This window comes from Balaenoptera physalus (assembly GCF_965194825.1).
Source record: "Balaenoptera physalus genome assembly, chromosome: 7".
Classification (NCBI taxonomy): domain Eukaryota; kingdom Metazoa; phylum Chordata; class Mammalia; order Artiodactyla; family Balaenopteridae; genus Balaenoptera; species Balaenoptera physalus.
The window spans coordinates 5,950,066-5,969,807 of NC_138886.1; the positions used below are offsets into that span (position 1 = coordinate 5,950,066).

Consider the following 19,742-nt stretch of genomic DNA (forward strand, 5'->3'; position numbering starts at 1 on the left):
TTTTTAGATTCCACATATAAGCGATATCATATGATATTTGTCTTTCTCTGTCTAACTTACTTCACTCAGTATGACAATCTCTAGGTTCATCCATGTTACTGCAAATGGCATTATTTCATTCTGGCGGGGGAGGGATAAATTGGGAGACTGGGACTGACATATACACACTACTATATATAAAATAGATAACTAATAAGGACCTACTGTGTAGCACAGGGAACTCAATACTCTGTAATGACCTATATGGGCAAAGAATCTAAAAAAGAGTGGATATATATATATAACTGATTCACTTTGCTGTACAGCAGAAACTAACAACATTGTAAATCAATGATACTCCAATAAAATTTTTTTTTAAAATCCCTATTTAGACTATTTCACAGGGTTACTTTGAGGCTCACATAGTGCTTTGTTAGCTATAACCTGCTTGGCAAACACAGGAGCTGTCACTATGATCTCAATGACAGTTTTGAGTTCTGAATAAACAGGTCCCCCAGGCCTGGCTGTTGGGTCCCCAGTACTCACCAGCCCCTAATTCCCATTCCACACTGGGGAGACAGTTCATGGGACTTCAACTGTGTGTTCTGAATAAATATTCAGAATGGCCCTCCATTCCCATCAGACAGCCCGGGCGGCGGCAGCCACAGCCTCAGCACAGCTGCCCCCTGGGTGCCCACCTCACTGGGTGCCCACCTCACCCGGTCCCCACCCAGGGCCCAGGGAAGGTGGGGCTGAGACTCACTCTGCAGCACGAGGACCACCACTTTCTCCACCGCGCCCAGCTCATTCTCCGCCAGGCACTGGTATTGTCCCGCGTCGTCCTTCTGTGGGTGGGCACGGGAGCGGGGGCGTGGCATTCAGGAGAGGAGGACGAGGGGGCGGGGAGCATCTGGGGACAGCTGGGCACAGACAGGGGCACCCGGAGCAAGACCCACCTAACCAGGAGGTGCTTAGAGCATCAACCAGCCAGGGGCCCGCAGATTCCACCAGGGGGGCTTCCATGGCTGCTTGTCAAGGGAATCCAAAGAGAATCCAGCCCCCTTCACCCCTGGAACTTGGCGTGGTGACAACTCATTGCTCTAAGGGGAGCTATATGCTGCAGAAGCATGATTTAGATCCACCTCTTCCAAACTGTGCACGTTAAAGTATTATGACTCCATGGCACATTATTAGGAATTCCATAAAAAACGGGTTTTGTGTTTGAGTAAGTTTGGGAAACACTGAGTTAGACAAGAAGAGGTTTCAGCACTGCAGGCTCCCGGGGGCTTTTATTGTGCGCACTGCGAGTCTTCCAGAGGGGGAGGGTTTGCACCACTTCCTGGCCTTGGTGATAGGGAAGTTTCTTCCCAGGATATCCACGACCAGGGCAGTGATGCAACTCAGGAAGAATGCTGGCTCAGATTCGCTTCGAGTGGCAGCACCACCATGAGATGGAGCTGGGGCAGCCTGAGGCCACTGTCCATGCCCAGAAGATAATATCCCGGAGGTCACTCCCAAGGGACTGTCAGCGGGCAGCACGGCACGCAATTAAGAGTATAGATTTGGGCATCAGTCCAAGATGGGACCGAATCCGGGCTCCACTGTTCACCATGTCTCTGGAGCCTCAGTTTCCCCATCTCTAAAACGGGGATAATAACCGATAAGATTGTTGTAAGCATCAAATGAAATCATGCTCCCTAAATGCGAGGCACGGTGCCTGGTCCACAGCAAATACTCAGGTCACGGCAACCCTTACTGCTGCTGCTGCTGCTGCTGCCTTTACCAGTCTGAGACAGGCTCCCAGATGGGCAAGATCAAGGACCCCTAAGATGAGTCCTTGACATCATCGAACTGTGGAATTCTGCAGGACCACTGGGACTTGGGACACAGAAGGGAAGGTAAGCAGGGGCTGCCCCCGAGCTCAAGGCTTTGGAAATGGCGTGGAGTAGGAATCAGGAGACCTGGGCTGGGGTCCTGCCTCGGGTGCTTACTGGCTGTGGGCCTCTCTGACCCTCAGTGTCTTCATCTGTAAAATGAGGCACTCTTATCCGCTTACTCTGCTCCATGAGGTTGTTATTAGTAACATATATTGGCATTACTGAGGGACCAGTCACTCTTAACTACCTGGTGTGGGTCATCTCACTGATTCCTCGCTATAAATCTATGAGGTAGAACAATTATTAGCCCCATTGAATGGATGAGGTAATTGAGGCACAGAGAAGTTAAGCCACTGGCTGGAGGTCACCCTAGCTAGTCAGGCGAGAATCTCTGGGTACAGACAGGAAAGTGCTTTGTAGGCTGTAGAGGGTGGTGCCAACCTAAAGAACCGTCTTGTATAATCAGACAAAGTGGAGGGTTGTCCCAGGTGGCCCCAGCCCAGGCCCCGCCTTGCCTCGGTCCTACGGATGGTCAACGAGCCATTCTGCAGCCAGTGCCGGAGCCGGCTGCCCTGCAGCAGAAGGCCATCTTTGATCCAGTGGATGTTGGGTGCTGGGTCTCCACGGACCACACAGTCCAGCCGGACGCTGCCCCCAACGGGTTCCACCAGGTAGGAAAAAGCCTCCCCTTGTAGGACAGGAGCCTCTACACAAGGTGACAGTGGACAAGGAGAGAGAAAGGAGGTTTCCTTCAGGCTAAAATTCCCATAAATCCATCCCCAAAAGCCTACCAGACAGACCCCAGGAACCTATGGAGGCTCCTGCTGGCTCAGCACGGCTGTGTAGAGTCAATACATCTGGGATGGCATACAGTTTCCGTGTCGCAGGTCAAGTGAACTAGACTGGCAGTGGCTGCCAGGAACACTGTGCTGAGAAGGATTTGAAGTTGAGTGGGAATAGTGCTATGATTGATTAGTGATGCCTGAGACAGGCACAGGAGGGGAGAAAGTGTATGAGTGTCATACACTCACGCTCAGAGATGGATTAGCCCAGCGGCAGGGTACTTTGGAAAACAAGGACTACACAATCATTAGGACACCTCTGTTGGACATAGCAACACTAAGACGTCCCTGATACTCATTTCATGCAACTCTTAAACCGCTCTTGGATGCCCTGTGCTGGTTTTCATCCTTGCCGGTTTCCTGAGGTTGAATCTACCAACAGTACAGTTGAATCCTGGTGCCTTGGGCAGCTCATTCCCCTCCATCGAGCCCCACCCTCCCATCCTAAAGTTGGACATACAAGTCACAGTGCCATGAGGGTTACTGTGCAGGGCTGTGGGGAGCAACCGGGAGGCTGGCGAGATTCACGCATCGTTTGCCAGGGTACCTTGGCCCCCATCCCCCTCCCACATTAACACCATCCAGCTGAGGGTAGTGCTTCAGGCTGATGAGTCAGATCTCAGTTCTGCCTACAGCCGGTCATCTGGGGAGGGTAAAAGATACTGATGTCGAGGCCTCACCTTTACTGAGTCGGGGGTAGAACCTGGGCCTCGGTATTTTATAAAGCCCCCAGGAGATCCTAAGGCCCAGCTAGGGTGGAGAGGTACTAGTTCAGAGATCAGGAGGCCAGTTTCTTAGAAAAACCACTAGGTTGGGTCAGCAGAGGTCTGGAGAAAGACCACGTGGTCACTCCCTACCCTTCACGTGGACGAAGCTGACTGCCTGCACTCGGCCCACTCTGTTCTTGGCCCAGCAGATGTAGGTCCCGCTGTCCTCTCTGGTGACTGCCATCCGCTGCAGTGTGCTGCCCCCGTCCTGCTCGGACACCCCCTCTGTGGCAGAGAAAGAGACGCCCCAGGGGGCTCTGAGCTCAGGGTGCCAGGGACCTCCTGCCCTGAACACTTAACTCAGGCCTCGGTATCCAGCAGGTGCTTCATAAAGGCACAAAGTGTCCCCTCCCTGCTGGAAGCCTAAGCAAGTGGGATCCGATCGTGGCAGGCACAGGATCGGATGATGAGGATGAGGTTGAAGACCTGCCTTTTCTCATTTCCAAGTCCACACCGCGAGTATGATGAGTGGCCAAGTGTAGGTCTTTGGGGGCCTATTAACATGTGCCACTTATAGAGATATTGTCATGAGTTACATATAGATGGATGCTATTTTTTTTAATTAATTTTTTTGGGGGGGGCTGTACCACACCGCATGTGGGATCTTATTTCCCTGACCAGGAATAGTGCCCCCTGCAGTGGAAGCGCAGAGTCTTAACCACTGGACCTCCAGGGAAGTCCCTAGATGGATGCTATTAACAGCCTTTGTTTTCCCTGTAATCCTTAGACACTGCCCCTACACCAGGAATAAGGACAAGTGCTACACGGATGGGGCATTTACTCTGGGCGAGGCCCTGCCAAGCGAGCCTCCTGCATTAAATCATTCCGCCCTCAGGACCCCTGTTATCTCTATTTCAAGACAAAGAGCTGGGCTCAGAGAGGCTGAATCTCTCTCCTGATCTCTCCGCCCAGGAAGCAGTGAGGTTGAGGCAAAGCCTTCTGCACAGGTGTGCAAAGGTGAGCCGCACACGTTTCCCAGCACCTGGACTTGGGTATAGGAGGGTATGAAAATATCACTTTGCAGTGGAGGAGACTTAGCAATTCATCCATTCGGCAGACATTTATTGAGTACCTACTATATACACCACAGGGCCTGCGCAGGCCTTGGACCTCCCTAAACATCACCGGGGACCCAGGTGAGAGGCAAGAGCCCCCCATGAATGGAGTTTGTTGAGGGGCCCACAGTGGGAGCAGCAGCGCTGGGCTGGAGCACAGGCCCCTCTCCTGGCCCTGAGGTCTCCAGGGTTGGGTCTTTTTCACAGGTGGCTTCTTGCTGGGTCTGACATGTGACTGGTCACATAGGGCCACATGTGTGTTTGCCCTGTGCCCCAACGCAGGGCCAAGTCTGGAGACCCAGAACCCACAGGCTGACTGGTACCCTCTTCCTCTTCACCAGGTTGGGTCACCCCCCACCCCCGCCCATCCTCTTCAACCTCCCAGGGTCCTGGGTCCCTGTCCCACCCACCCCCCCCCGCCCATCCTCTTCAACCTCCCAGGGTCCTGGGTCCCTGTCCCACCCGCCCCCACCCCCGCCCATCCTCTTCAACCTCCCAGGGTCCTGGGTCCCTGTCCCACCCGCGCCCCCCCGCCCATCCTCTTCACCCTCCCAGGGTCCTGGGTCCCTGTCCCACCCGCCCCCCCCCCCGCCCATCCTCTTCAACCTCCCAGGGTCCTGGGTCCCTGTCCCACCCGCCCCCCCCGCCCATCCTCTTCAACCTCCCAGGGTCCTGGGTCCCTGTCCCACCCGCCCCCCCGGCCATCCTCTTCAACCTCCCAGGGTCCTGGGTCCCTGTCCCACCCGTGCCCCCCCGCCCATCCTCTTCAACCTCCCAGGGTCCTGGGTCCCTGTCCCACCCGCCCCCCCCCCCCCCCCGCCCATCCTCTTCACCCTCCCAGGGTCCTGGGTCCCTGTCCCACCCGCCCCCCCCCCCGCCCCCCCCCCCCGCCCATCCTCTTCAACCTCCCAGGGTCCTGGGTCCCTGTCCCACCCGCCCCCACCCGCCCCATCCTCTTCACCCTCCCAGGGTCCTGGGTCCCTGTCCCACCCGCCCCCAGACCTGTGACTGGCTGGTTGTTGATAGTCCAGCCTATTCGGGGTGTAGGGCTGCCCCGGGCCACACAGCGAAGCCACAGCCTGTCCCCAAGGTTCAGGCTGTGGTCCCCAGGCAGGGTGGTGAAGACAGGCGGTGCCAAGATGGCGAGGTGCACGCGGCGGCGGGCGCGGCCCACGGCATTCTCGGCAGTGCAGGTGTAGGTGCCAGCGTCCTGGCTCTGTGGGCAAAGGGAGGGGTCAGCCTGAGAACTGCCCCCACCCCAACATGGGCCAGAATGCCCCCGGGGACCTGCTCCCTGGCAGGTTCCCATGGACCATCCAGCCCAGAGAGGCAAAGTGACTTGCCCAAGGTCACACAGCTAACAAACAGCTCGGCTTCACCACTGCACCTCCCTGCAGCCTTCATATGGCTATGCGCTCTGATGAAATAGAATTTATATTTTAAGGCAGGACAAGAAAACTTAAACATAAAATTCTCTGTCTTTTTGGGCCTCCTCCTTCCATCCCTAATGTGCAGTGTGTATCTGCATTACACATTAACCAGAGCTCCTCAAGGATGGGTGTGCCTGCTCAGCTGTAAAGATCTTTTTCTTTTTCCTTTCCTCTGACGCTAGCAATGTAACTTCTTAAAAGAATAGCGTTCTTTCCCAGCTCTGTAAGGGCTCATGGTGACGCGCTGTTCACTTTGTACCTGCTTACCCGGACTATGTGTCTTTGGCGAACTTTATGTAAAATATGAGCATGTCATTCTGATGTATGATTCTTTGTCTTGAAAATGTATGTGACCGTGCCTTTACTTCTAACAGGTCTCCCCGGTTATAATCCTCAGTTTGGCTCCAAAAAATTCCCTTTTTTTCCTTCTTAATTTGATTGTTAATTGAATTTTCAGCCTTCATAATCTAAGCCTGACCACACGTTTGAAACAGTCACCATTTACTAAGCACCTCCTATGTGCTCAGAACGGAACCTGCACTCCGCTCACCTGTGCTCACCTCATCCATCATCCCTGAGGCGGGTCCTGCTTTCGGTGCCTTCTCCGCGAGGAGAAGGTCTGTGGTGCATCCCAGCAGGGCTGGTGCGCTCACCCCTGCACATCTGGCTCCCTGTGTGGCAGGATCCCCACCCCCACGGCCCCCTCGAGATGTGCCCACCCATCCATCTAGACAGCGGCTTCTTTTGTAATTACAGAACATGATGAGTACTGATGGGGGAAGGGAGCCGGGGTCCCACCCACGCCTGTAGCTCAAGATGAGAACATCTGGGGCAGCTTGGGGACACAAAGTCATCGCCACGCTCCCCACTCCCTCTCTTCCAGGGCTCCTTCCCTCCCCCAGGGACAATTCAAATCTTGGTTCTGCCTCTAGGCAATAGCATGTCTTCAAAACCTGGGTACACTCTGAACCTCGGTTTCCTCATCTGTAGCTAGGGTGATAACACCCACTTCCCCAGGTTCCAGGATTAAGAAACTGCACAGCATTCAGCACAGAGCACGACACACAGCGGGGTGCTCAGCAGGTGTTTGCTGCTCCGGCTGTTACTATTATTCCCCTCTGCTCCCTGGGGCCAGGCCCTCACCTCTGAGTTCTTCACCAGCAGCTCCCCGGAAGGCTGGATGGTGAACTTCCCCTCAGCTCCAGACACAGGCTGGCCGTCCTTTTCCCAGGTGATGTCGGGCTCAGGACTGCCGCTGGCCGTACAGGGCAAGAGGGCGTGGGAGCCTTCGGTGGCGGACAGGTCCGGAAGGCCAGTCTCGATCACAGGCGGGACTGTGGGGAGAGGGAGGTCCCCTCGGTGACGGGGCTGGGCTGGGGTAGGCTGGGGTGGGCCATTCCCTGCCCCAGTGCCCTTGGCACTAGACACATCCTCAGCCCCTTCCTCCACCCCTGTCTGCTGCCCCCACCGGCCCCTGGTCATAGGCCCCGTGGTCTGGATAATCTGGGGACTCTCTCGAGTTTGGTGAAGCTGTGACAGAGTGACCCATTCACCCACATGCACACACAGTGACTAAAGGGACAGAAATGGCTATTGCTACTGGAAAGCCAAAATGAACGAAGAATGACCAGACTAGTTTCCCAGGAGGGGCCAGAGGAGGCAGAGGGGACTCTGGAGTTACTGTCTGGAGCCAGACCTTGGGTGCAAAATGGGAGCCGTTTTTTTCTTGAATTCCTTCTAGAACCACAAGCCGCGCTGGGGTAGGGGTGGACGCGGGGACATGCCCCACCAGGGACCAGGGCTGGGCAGAGAAGGGAGGGGCTCTCAGGAGCCTCAAAGGCCCTAGCTCATTGGGGTCCACTTCAGCCCCACGCACACCCCCGGGGCCCACCTTGCACCACCAGCCGGGTCTTCCCCAGGGCACTGCCTGCGCTGTTCTGGGCGATGCAGAAATAGTTCCCGGCATCCTCTGGGCTGACGTGGATAATCCGCAGCTGTCCACTGGGTAGGACCTGGGTACTCACCCCTGGATTTGGCGGGAAGGAATTGGGGGCGGTCGCTGGGGCGACAGGACCCCCGAGGAGGGCAGGAAGGCTGCTTGGGCTGTTCTGTCTGACCAGACAAGTAACCTGCTGTGGCCACAGGGTGACGAGGGGGCAGAGCGAGCACGGAAGCCGGACCCAACCTCCCAACCCAGCCACCGAGTGCTCAGGCAGAATCAAGGGCTCTGGGGTGGTGAGGGGAGACGGGAGGGCGGGAGGTGAAGCGGAGGCAGGAAGGAGGACCGCAGGTTCGTACCGTCTTCCTCCCACCCACGCTGGCTGCCAAGGAGACTCACCTGCAGGCACGCTGAGCCCCTCCTTCTGCCAGCGGATGCTCGGCCGGGGGATGCCCGAGGCCTCGCAGGGCAGCAGCACCTCCTCCTCCGCCACCGCCCGGACCACACTGGGTAGTGGCTTTACCACGGGGGAGGCTGCAAAGGAACAGGGCTGCAGAGGTCCCTGGGGACACCGTTAACACCCAGGCCTCTCCAACCAGGGGCCGTCTGAGCACCGGACAGAGAGGCTGCTAAAGGGAACAAGGGGTTCCGGAAACGTCGGAAAGGAGGACACGGGCGGGCTATTTCTTTTCTCCCGAAGAATCCTCTGGCCCTCCACCGGCTTCCCTGCCCCAAGAGCCATGGCTGTCTGGCCTGGAGGACGCTTACCTTGCACGGTGAGGACCATGTGCTTGTGGGCCACGCCCGCGGAGCTGCGGGCCGTGCAGGTGTATCGGCTGGCATGGATGGGGAGGGCCTGCCCGATCTCTAGGGCACCTGTAGGCGGGAATAGGGCACAGAGAGGGGTGAGGGGGCCTGGGACAGATGTCCCAGGGGTGTAGCCGGCAGGGCTCTTAAACACCCAACCCTGGTGTCTCTGTTACAGGCCACTCAGTCTGCCTCCCTGCCCATTTGTAAGCAGCACGGGGGAACCTGGGCCTGCCTCTGCTCCCTGCTCAGGCCATTACTGTAGGCAAGTCTCTTCTACTCTCTGGTACTTCTAGTCTCTGGGCCAGGTGTACAGTGAGGAATCAGACAGGATGATCTCTAGACCCTTCTGGCTGTGATGTGCCGGGATCTGCCACTACCCGGCCTGGAATCCCTGGACCGCCCGCGCCTGGTTCCATGGGCCCTCACCCTGCTATCCTTGCTGCACTCTGCGCAAAACTTGCCTCTTCCAGGAAGCCTCCCCGGATTGCTGCCTCCTCTGTCCTCCCTTTGCCCTCTCTCCCTCAGCCTTGGCTGCTCAATGAATACCATTTTAACCTTCCCAGACCACAGGCTGCAACAGTCAGGTAAGGTGGTTTCTAAACCATCCCCTGTGGACCCCTAAGGGCCTGCTGAGGGGGCAAAGGGAGCGAGGCCCACCTGACTCTGGACCACCCCACAGCCCCCATCCCAGCCCCAGATGGAACCAGAACCTAGCTTCTCTCACGTGTTGGGCTTCCCCATAACCACTTGTCAGAAGGAAGTGTTCTATCGCTTTGGAAGAGTTTGAAAACCACAGATCCGGCCAGTGGTTCACAGACTTTAGGATTTCACTAACCAACCAACTAAAAAATACATTTAATTTAGAGAATCCCCATAAAGTTGCCAGCTTTTTATTTTAATAAGCAAAGACACTTAAAAAATTACCATGTACTATCACCTTAATTTCATAAAAGAAAGGCACTTTCAACACCAAATTATTAAGAAAAGCATTATTTCAGAATAAAGGACAATCCTTCTGATGAGCTAAAACTGGCTTTATGAAAACTCTCATGTAGCTATTATTTTTCTCATTCTGCCATAAGGAGCAGCAATTTACCAAGTAGCATCAGGGACTGACTGATGGATATCAGTACTCTAGTGCGTGGATGGGGACACTGAGGCCCGGGGCGGCGAGGGGGTTCTCCCAGGTCACACAGTGAGGGAATGGCAGAGCCAGGCCAGGACTTTCCATCTTCTCAACCACCAGGCCCCAGCGGGCTGCTTTCACAGCCTCTGCCCAATGGCCCTTAGCATCCCCTCAGCAGCAGGTCCACGTGGCTCACCCTTACGTACCCGAAGGTGACACACGGTAGCCGTTGCCCCGCAACCCCAGCTGGGTGCCTGGTTTGCTCCAGGACACAACTGGGGCTGGCACCCCTGTGCTGTGGCACGTGAGGACCACGGGCGCCATCATGGTCACGGTGAAGTCTGTCTGGTCGTCGGCAATGGTGGGAGGCACTGAAACGCAAGTCAAGGCTTGAGGCCCTGCTGAGGTCCCCTGGGGAACATGCAGCCATGGGGCCAGGTGGACGAGAAGGATAAACAGACTAAGACACAAGGTGACATCAGTGACGAAGCTCCAGGGAGGGAGGTGCAGGAGTCACATTTCCTCACTCAGATGTGTTTTGCTGGGCGTGTGGGATAGTTATGAACTGCTTTCTATAGATACCAGCCAGGTATCTCAGGGAGCGTTTCACAAGACAAGGGAGCTTGGTGGGGGCACAGAGTGAGGGAGGCCAGAGAAGGCCTCTGGGGCATGCAGCATTTAACCTGAGATCTGAAGGAAGAGCAGATATTGCCTGGGTGAAGGGAAAAGTGTTCAGCAGAGGGAACAGCATGTGCAAAGGCCCCGAGGTAAGGAACAAAAAGCTGAGAGGCATGAATGCAACCCAGAGTGAGGCAGGCCATGGGGTGAGCTGAACCTGTGGGGTCAGCAGGGCTGACCTTCTGGGTCCAGGTGACACCATGCATTCTATCCTGAGGGTGGTGGGCAGCCATGGTGGGAGGGACTTTAACTGGGGTGATGACAAGGCAGATTTGGGTTCAGAACATTCTGGACTGGGGAGAGGCCTCGCCTACGAGCTCCCACAGGCCAGGAACTGTGCTGGAGTTGGGTTATGTCAGTGTGGGAGGGCAGGATCAGAGAGGGCTTCCTGGAGGTGGTGACCCGGGAAGCACAGAAAGGCTCAGAGGGAACCCGTGCAGGTCCCTGGAGGCAGAGAGAGCGCCCAGGAGAGGGAGGCACTGTCCCCATCCCGGCTTCCTCATCTGCCCTCGCTGTGAACAGTCACTCCTGACCGTGAACTCACCGTGAACCGTCACCCAGTAGAGCCTGTGGGCCTCGCCCACTTCATTGCTTGCCACACACTCAAACTGGGCTGAATCCTGGGGGCTGGGGGCTGTGAGGAGCAAGGCGTTGGAGGGCAGGAGCCTGGACAGACAGACGGACGGTTGTCTGCTAAGTGACTGGCCGGGCTGACCTGAAACCAGCCAGCCGTGGCCTCCCTACCCGGGGAATTTGGAGGCAAGGGATGTGTTTCATGACTATTTTCCCTTCCTGTAACCGGCCCCCAGCCTCGACTCTAGAAGTTTCTCCTAGAATTTTCTACCTCCCAAGATCTACCTGTTCCGTTTGTGGGCAATTTTAATGTTTGCCTCTGGGTTTCTCCATAATCCTAAAAATTTTCTACAGTCACCACCTATGATAACTTCTGTAATAGTAACCATATCCAAAGCCCTGATCAGAACTGCTTGCGTTCACTGAACACCTGCTTAGTCACAAAGCTCAACGATGATCTGGCGCCTAACACAACAAATATTTGGTGAATTAATTGGTGAACTGACCCCTTAATACTCCCAGGGATCATTTCAGGATCAGCTGCATTTGAGAAACGCGGAGACCGAGGCTCCTGCAGGAGCCATGGGTCCAGGCTCAACCGGCATGAACTTGGGCTTCTACGTGGGTTCTTCAATAGTGACTAAAGTGCTTGCAAAGGCCATACATTTTCCATTTGGCTGTATGTCCCAAATGCCCCCACCTCCGACCAGGTATCTTAGTGTAAAGACCCTCCTGGCCCCTTGAAGTCAGGACACAAGTTCTGGTGCTGGCTTTGGTGAGACCCGAGCGTGCCCCTGCCTCGGTTCTGGCCCGGCTCCCCTTCTCTGAGACGGGCACACCCTTCCCCACCCCGGGCATCTCATGACGTTCCCAGAAGGACCAGCTCAGTACCGGCCCGGCTCCCCTTCTCTGAGACGGGCATGGCCTTCCCCACCCCGGGCATCTCATGACGTTCCCAGAAGGACCAGCTCAGTACCGGTAGGTTCCCTGCTGCAGGCGGAAGTCTAGCTTCTGTCCATCCTTCCACCAGACTACACGGGGCTTGGGTGAGCCTCTGGCCTCACAGGGCAGTGAGGCGGCGGTGTCAGCAGTCAGGGTCAGGTTGGAGGGGCCGGGGGTGATGGCTGGAGGCTCTGGGGAGAGAACAGTGATCAGGAGACGGGCTGCAGGATGGGGGCAGGGCGGGGGTCTCTAAGGGGAAGCCCAGGAGCAGGAGATACTCCGACCACCTTCAGCCCATCCCCGAGGAAGCAGGTGCGAGGAGGCAGGAGAAACTCCCCGAGCGGATCTTCCAACGGGCTCCCAAAGCTGGGGCGATGGGGCCTTTGACCACCACCCCTGAGGCTGGCATCCCCGTAACTACATCTCCTTGAATGGGGCCTCCAGGGCGCAACTCCCCAGCGGCCCCACCCGAGGCTAGGGCCCAGCAGCGCAGCCTCCACCCAGGTGATCAATGGGATTGAAGAGCAGATTAGAGCACCTGGCTCAGTGATTCTGAGTGTTTTACAGCTTGTGCATGTTTTGTCATTGAATATAATAGTATAGTAGTAAGTGTATATAATGTATGCATAAAGATAAATATGCATCGTTGAGTGTACATGCTCAAAACTTTTTATTAATAGGATTCATGGTCAAAAACATTTGGAGATCGTTGTTCTTGGCTCCTGACGGCTAAGATGACCCAGAAACTAAGCAGGACCCGGTCCAGACAAGGGGGTGGATGCTGAAGGCAAAAAAACACACCTTTCCTCCTCTACCTACCGAAGACCCGGAGGTCACGGCCCTGACGATCGGAACCTGCAGGGTTGGACGCCAGGCAGAGGTAGTGGCCGGCATCCTGGGCGAGGACTGGCTGGATCCTCAGGGAACCCTCAGGCAGAACCTGAAACCTGGAACACAGGGAGGGGTTGCCATGGATACCGGCAGACCAGCAAGTCCCTACGGAGGAGCTGGACCCCTGGTGGTGTCTCCAGCAAGACCCTCCTCTTGGTCTCTGGCTTTCGGAGCAAGAGTATGCTAACTCAGGAGTCCTGCATCTGTGAGGCCAAGGTCGGTGGGGGGGGTGGGGCGTGGGGCCACAGCCTTGGGCAGCAACCTGCACCACAACCCAGAATCAGAAAGGGTGAGAGGGGCTGCTTCGGGCCTCCCGTGCTCCCACCTGGGCCCAGCCTCCCCTCAAGAGCCAGAGGGCAGTGGTATCCCAACCCTTTCTGAGACCAGCCCCTCGATAAGGTCGGAAAACTGCCCTTTCCCAGGGCCCATGTCTGTACTGTGTGACCCCGCCCCTGGCCACAGCCGGTTGGACGGGGGATGAACACATCATGCAGTCTGAGCCAATGGAATTCTCTGCCCTGGGAATTTGGAACCGGGATTCACAGACAGGCTCACTGGGGTCTGCAGGTTGTGTGAACAGAGCAGCTATAACTTGGCCGGGGGTGGGGGGGGCGGGGGGGGAGGTGTGTGGAGGGAGCCGTTCTGCCATGTTCCCATGTTCTTAGAGAAAGAAGGTGTAGAAAATTGGTCTGAGAGGGAGAGAGGCATGAAGCCCCCCCACACAGAAACAGAGATTAGCAACCAAGAGTCAAAACTAGTCAGACAGACAGTCAGCCACCAGGGGTTCTCACACCCTTAAGGAATGGGCATGTATGTCCTTGGGTTCTGAGAAGACCCATGTCCTTTCTGCTCCAACTGCCCAGGTGGGCCTCCGTTTACAACCTGTAAAGAGGTACCTGAGCCCCTCCCTGATGCCCTCCCCTACCAGCTCCCACCTGGGGCTCTCAGGATCCAGAGGGATGCCGTCCTTCCGCCAGTTCACAAGGGGCGGGGGGGAACCGTCGGCCTTGCAGGGCAGCAGAGCCGTCTGGTTCACGGAGGCGTTCACTGCAGGTGGTCCCGGCCGGATGGTGGGCACCGCTGGAGGAGAGGCACAGAGGGAGCGGGTGCTGGGACCCTGTCGCTCTCAGGGGGGTGGGCAGGGCGGGTGGGGTGGGGCCACTCACTGTGGACCTCCACGTGGAAGGCCACGCTGGTGCTGCCTGCAGCATTGCGGGCTGTGCAGCTGTAGTTGCCACTGTCGGCCGTGCTCAGGGCCTGCAGCTGGAGGAACCTGCCCTGCTCTGGGAACTGGGTGTGGGCATCTGCCTGTAGAGACCCCCAGGGTGGAGAGACCCTCATCAGTGCTGGGCTGGGCCAGGCCAGCCCCCCACGCACCAGGACCAAGAAACCAGCGGCGCCGGACAGTGGCCTCTGCCCCATTCATTCTGGGCCGGCCTGCAACCCCTGAATTGACGCCCAGCTGAGGACTTTCTGGGGAAATAGGCTCCTTTGGGAGGGAAAGAGCATCTTCCCTGGAGCTCTGCCTGTCGGGCATGTTGCAGGGGGCACTCATGCTCACACTAGGAGCTGGAGCTTCCACCAGATCTACAATCCTTGGGTCCACAGCAGCAAATTGGCCCCATTTCAGGGGTGAGCACAGAGAACCTCAGTAACTGGCCCCAGGCCACACAGCCACTAAGCATAGCTCAAAGGTACAGTACAGATATGCATCAGAAGCCCTGGGGTGCAAATCTTAGTTAGCCTTGCCTCGGTGTCCCCATCCACAGTATGGGGGTGACAATAGTAACAGGGGTGGAAAACATCAGGAGAGCAGGTATGCAAAGTGCCAGCACAGAATAGGCCCTCGGCACCTGGGATCCAGTCTGGTCAGGGTCTGGGGCCTGAGAGGGACAGAAGGCGGTGCCCCTGGGTCCCCAGCCTGGCACCCACCTGCAGCAGGATGCCATCACGGTGCCACTCAATCTCCGGTGCTGGGTCTGCCTCCACCGAGCACTCTAGAACCAGCTGTCCCGGGGCCAGGCCAACCACAAAGCGGGGGCCTTGGGGCCCAATGACATTTGGGGGTGCTGGTGAGGTGGGTAGAGAGGACATGAGAGATGGACCCACCCCTGCAGGTCCCATCCTGCCTCCCTCTCCTGCACCCACTCTGGCACCACCCTACCTTGAACTCTGACCCGGAAGCTCTTCTCGATTTCACCAGCAGGGCTGTGGGCCAGGCAAGTGTACAGCCCAGCATCACTCACCTGGGGATGGAGCAGGGTGAGCAGCTACCTCTGGCCCCGCCCTGCCCACCTCCTGATCTGATTTCCCTCCTACACAGCTGAGGACCCAGGATTTAGACTCAGGCCTGCTGAGTCAGCCATCCTGCCTTTCCCACCAACCCCTTCTCCTCTCTGGGATGTTTCTTCCCTATTACTGTCTCACCCTTGCTTTAGGGCTAGGGCAGAGTCTGCCTCCTCCAGGAAGTCCCCCGTGACTGTACCAGTTCTTTTCTGGTGGGGTTAGGGATTTATCTGGTTTCTGCATCAGCCTTGGGTCTGACCTGACTGGGAGCTCCCAAGGGCATGGCCCGGGGCCGGGGTGGGGGGTCCTCTTCACATCCTCACACCCCAAATAAAAGTGGAGCTTGGGCAAACCTTGCCAAGTGCCACTGGGTCCCTCCCCTCCCATCCCCAGCTTCATCCCACAGCAGGCGGGGCAGCAGCACCTGCACACCCTCCACCCGGAGCACCCTCCCGGCCCTCTTCCTGTCCTTCGGCCTGTTCAGGGCCTGCCCATCCTTGTGCCAGGTGATGTTGGGTTGGGGGGTGCCCCGGGCATCACAGAGGAGCTCCAAGGGGGTGCCGGGGGTCAGCAACAGCTCTGCAGGCTGGCCTGAGTCCTCGATGTGGGGGGGATCTGCAAGACACCCCGCCCTGGGTCAGCCATGGGGGCCGTGCCCAGAGCACTAGGAGCTGGGGTTCATCCCCCTCCCCCACCATCCAGATGCCGACAGCACATGGGCCTGCAAACAGGCGGGTGGTGATTGTGTTGGAGGGTCCTAAAAACGTCAGACCATGGGCCCATCTGCCTGGGACAATGATTTGCGCTTAAAAACCAACAAGGATACAGTATGCAGGGAAACACATCTTTCCAATAGGGCACAACACTTGCAAAATCTTGTGCTTGAGACTTAGAGCCCCAAGATTTCGGTGGCTTTGTTTCTGCTTTACAAGGTTCCGAGGACAAGACAGAGGGGCACAGCCCCAGGAGAATGAAGCGTCCTGGCCCCCAGCCCCTGCAGCCAGGTCAGCGAGGCCTGTTCCCTAAGCCCCAAGCCTCCAAGGTGCTCACCTCTCTCACCGCCTCCATCGCCCCCAGAGGGTCCCTGTCCCATCCCTGGCCCAGAGAGGCTGGCGCTGGGGGCAGGTGACCCACCCATCACCGTCAGCTGGAAATGCCTCCTCGCTTCCCCTGCCTCGCTCACGGCCACGCAGGAGTAGGTCCCTGAGTCGCCAACTCCCGCTGTCTCCAGCTGTAGGCCAGGCCCCTGTTCCAGGCTCTGGGGCAAAAAGGGTTCCCCATCCTTCATCCACAACACCAGGGGCAGCGGGCTGCCCCGGGCTTCACAGGGGAGGACCACCGGGGAGCCACGGACCACCGCCACGTCATTCTGGAACTCGACCGGCTCCAGGACAGGGGGCACTGCATAGGGCAAAATAGTGGGCACGAGCCAATTTATTCAATGCCAGGTGGCCCTCGCCCCTGGACCTTTGCACAGACTGTAACTATTGGCCAGAATGCCCTTCTCCTGGACTATTCCTTCTCATCTCCAGTCCTCAGCTTAGACCTCACCTCCTCCAGGAAGCCTTCCCTGAACCCCCGAGGCCAGGTGAGGTGCTCTCTTCTGTGCTCCTGTGGCACCCTCTCCTTCCCCTGGTATCACTAGTTGCGTGGAATTTTAATTTTACAGAGCTGCTTCCCTCACCGACTTCCTGGTGTCAGGGCTACCTCTGTTCACTGCAATATGCCAGTGCCTGGCGAGGCCCTGGCACACTAGTGTCCAACAGCTACTTGTGAGATCAATGAATGAGTGACCGAATGAATCAGAGACTGAGTATTTGCCCTGCCTTGACATCCCTGAGGGCCATCCCTTGGTTTCACCCAGATGGGCAGAGGGGAGGGGACAAGAGCCTTGATTCTCGCCCCTAAGGCCAAAGGACCCGCTAACCCACTCCCCTGCTCCGTACCGTGCACCTGCAAGGTAAAGTTCCTGTCGGCCACGCCCGCTGGGCTCGAAGCCACACAGGTGAAGACGCCGGAATCTGCCAGCTGCACCTGGGAAATCCTGAAGCCCACGAGCAAAGGGGGGGATGAGAGAGAGAGAGAGAGGGAGCGAGAGGGAGAGAGAGAGAGAGGGAGAGAGAGAGAGAGAGAGAGGGTGGGAGAGGGAGGGAGAGAGAGGGAGAGAGAGAGAGAGAGAGAGACTCCCCACCTCACCCCCCGCCCCTGCTGCCTTCTCTGCCCACTCTGCAGCCAGACTTACTGCTTCCCAAATTCTGGAAGCTCCACTGGCCCACCCCCGGACAGCCTGCTACTCCCACCCCTTTCTTCTAGACAATTCCTCTCAGCCTTCAGGACTCGCCAGACTCGTCTCCACTCACTGTCTCCACTGCCTGAACCCTCACTGTCTCTCAAACCCCCTTTTGCCCCGACCACTCCTCCCGAGCCACCCTTGTCAACGTCCCCAGTGACCCTGAAACGTCTGTTATACCCACCCTAACGCTGGCAGCCCAGGCTCAGTCCACCCTCGCTTCCCGGGGCCTGCAGCCCATCCTGGCTTCCAACACCACCTGTTCACTGACAATCCCCAAACATCTACCTCCTAAACTCCCGACAGGAGTATCAAATGCCTGGTTTCCATCTTCCCTGTATGTCCAAGAACCTCTCCAACCAACAGGCTGGAACAGAACACCGGTCTCGCCCCTCAGCTTGCCCCTCTCACTGTGGACCCATCTCAGAAAACGGGACTTCAGCCTTCCGGGTTCCCAGATAGAGACCCCAGAGCCCTGCTCAACCCCTCCCCGTCTCTCCGCAAACACCGCCAGCCGGAGCACCTCCACCACCTCCACCACGTGGCTCTGATCCAGGCCCCACCACGTCTCACCTGGCTTGTGGCCGCAGCCCTAAAATGCCCTCCCACTCTGCCCTTGGCCCTACAGTCTGCTGTCCACACCGCGGCCAGAAGCATCCTCTAAAAACCTAGGTCACAACCCCAAAGAGATGAAAGTAGAAGCTCAAACAGATAAGCGAACACCCATGTTCACAGCAGCATTATTCACAACTGCTAAAATGTGGAAGCGATCCAAGTGTCCATGGATGGGTGAATGGATAAACAAAACGTGTTCTACACATACCGGGTGATATTATTCAGCCTTAAAAATTAGGATGGAAAATTTGACACGTGCTACAACATGGATGAAAACAGGATGCTAAGTGAAATAAACCAGTCACAGAAGGACAACGATTGCATGATTCCACTTGTATGAGGTACTCAGAATAAGGCAGGTTCATAGACAGAAAGTACAGTGCTGGGTGCCAGGGGCTGGGGAGGGGGATGGGGAATTAGTGTTTAATGGGGCAGAGTTTCAGTTTGGGGACATGAAAAGGTCTGGAGATGGATGGTGGTGATGGTTGCACAACAATGTGAATGTACTTAATGCCACTGAACAGTACACTTAAAAATGGTTAAAATGGTAAATTTTCTATTATGTGTATTTTACCACATACACAATATTTAAGTCACATCATGATGCTTCTCTGCTTAAAACCCTCTCAGGGCTTCCCTTCTCTCCTTAGGAAAGCCCAAGTCTTTTGAAGGACTTACGAGGCCCTATGTCACCTGACTGCCCCCTTCATGACCGACCCTCCAACTCTGTTTCTAGAACACACAGCCACACGCCCACCGCAGGGCCTTTGAACCTGCTCTTCCTGCCTGGAAGGAACAGAATTCTTCCTGCCATGGAATCCACTCACCTCCCCTTCTCATCGCCTTCCATCTCTGCTCAAGTGTCACCTTATCTGAGTGCCTACTGCTGCCCACCCTAAAATAGCACCCTCCACTGCCACCTCTCATCCCCTCACCCTACTTTATTCTTCTGAGCACACATCCCTTGTGACATGTCACTTTTATATCTGTTTATTTTCCATTCCCCTCCCTCCCCAAAGCTGCAGGAGCAAAGGCTTCATCTTGCTCACTGCTCCATCCCAGTACCTGGAACTGCACCTGGAACAGCAAGCACTCCGTTAAGTGCTGCTGAAGGCATGAAGACGTTGCTCAGGCACTTTCTTCCAGGAAGCCTTCCCAGATTTCTTCTACCTGGGGCCAGGCTGAGTCAGGTGCCACCAGATGTCATCACCTGGATCTGTACCTCCCCCACTGGGCTGTGAAAGCCTGAGGGCAGAGGCCCCTTTCATCTCTGAAGCTCCCTTTCGGGGGTGGGGTCCTCCCACTCTCCCCATCAAAAACCTCTGTATGTTTATGTTATTTTTAGTCTAAAAACCATTCAGACGTGCTTTTAAGCCCAAGCTGCCTGAGGAGTGTATCTGGGGCCTGCCATCCGCTGGCTGGCGGGCAGGGGAGCCACTCCCTTACCTGAGGGTGTGGCCCGAGCCGTGGAGGTGGGTGCGCTGGGAGAGCGCAAGGGGCAGGCCATCCTTGAGCCAGCTCACGTGGATGCGCGGGGAGCCCCGGACAGGGCACGTCATGGTCACCAGCTCCCCAGGCCTGCTCACCAGGGTCCCCGTGCCCTCTGCCCCCTGCTCGATGGTGGGAGGCACTGGTGGGTGGG

General features: G+C 56.8%; 1 protein-coding gene across 1 annotated transcript in view; it reads right to left on the minus strand.

The window, feature by feature from the left end:
• Positions 1–19,742, minus strand: part of HMCN2 (hemicentin 2) — a 154,508-nt gene that overhangs the window by 20,343 nt on the left and 114,423 nt on the right. The window contains exons 66-85 of the mRNA XM_082468057.1: positions 19,547–19,730; positions 17,142–17,239; positions 16,330–16,596; positions 15,620–15,810; positions 15,074–15,155; positions 14,842–14,978; positions 14,076–14,217; positions 13,845–13,989; positions 12,838–12,965; positions 12,053–12,209; positions 11,048–11,169; positions 10,032–10,196; positions 8,658–8,765; positions 8,289–8,423; positions 7,842–7,976; positions 7,094–7,284; positions 5,523–5,736; positions 3,556–3,690; positions 2,372–2,562; positions 743–824 (exon numbers count right to left, since the gene is read on the minus strand). Of these exons, the coding sequence (XP_082324183.1) occupies positions 743–824; positions 2,372–2,562; positions 3,556–3,690; positions 5,523–5,736; positions 7,094–7,284; positions 7,842–7,976; positions 8,289–8,423; positions 8,658–8,765; positions 10,032–10,196; positions 11,048–11,169; positions 12,053–12,209; positions 12,838–12,965; positions 13,845–13,989; positions 14,076–14,217; positions 14,842–14,978; positions 15,074–15,155; positions 15,620–15,810; positions 16,330–16,596; positions 17,142–17,239; positions 19,547–19,730 (3,009 nt within the window). The remainder of the gene's footprint in view (positions 1–742; positions 825–2,371; positions 2,563–3,555; positions 3,691–5,522; positions 5,737–7,093; positions 7,285–7,841; positions 7,977–8,288; positions 8,424–8,657; positions 8,766–10,031; positions 10,197–11,047; positions 11,170–12,052; positions 12,210–12,837; positions 12,966–13,844; positions 13,990–14,075; positions 14,218–14,841; positions 14,979–15,073; positions 15,156–15,619; positions 15,811–16,329; positions 16,597–17,141; positions 17,240–19,546; positions 19,731–19,742) is intronic.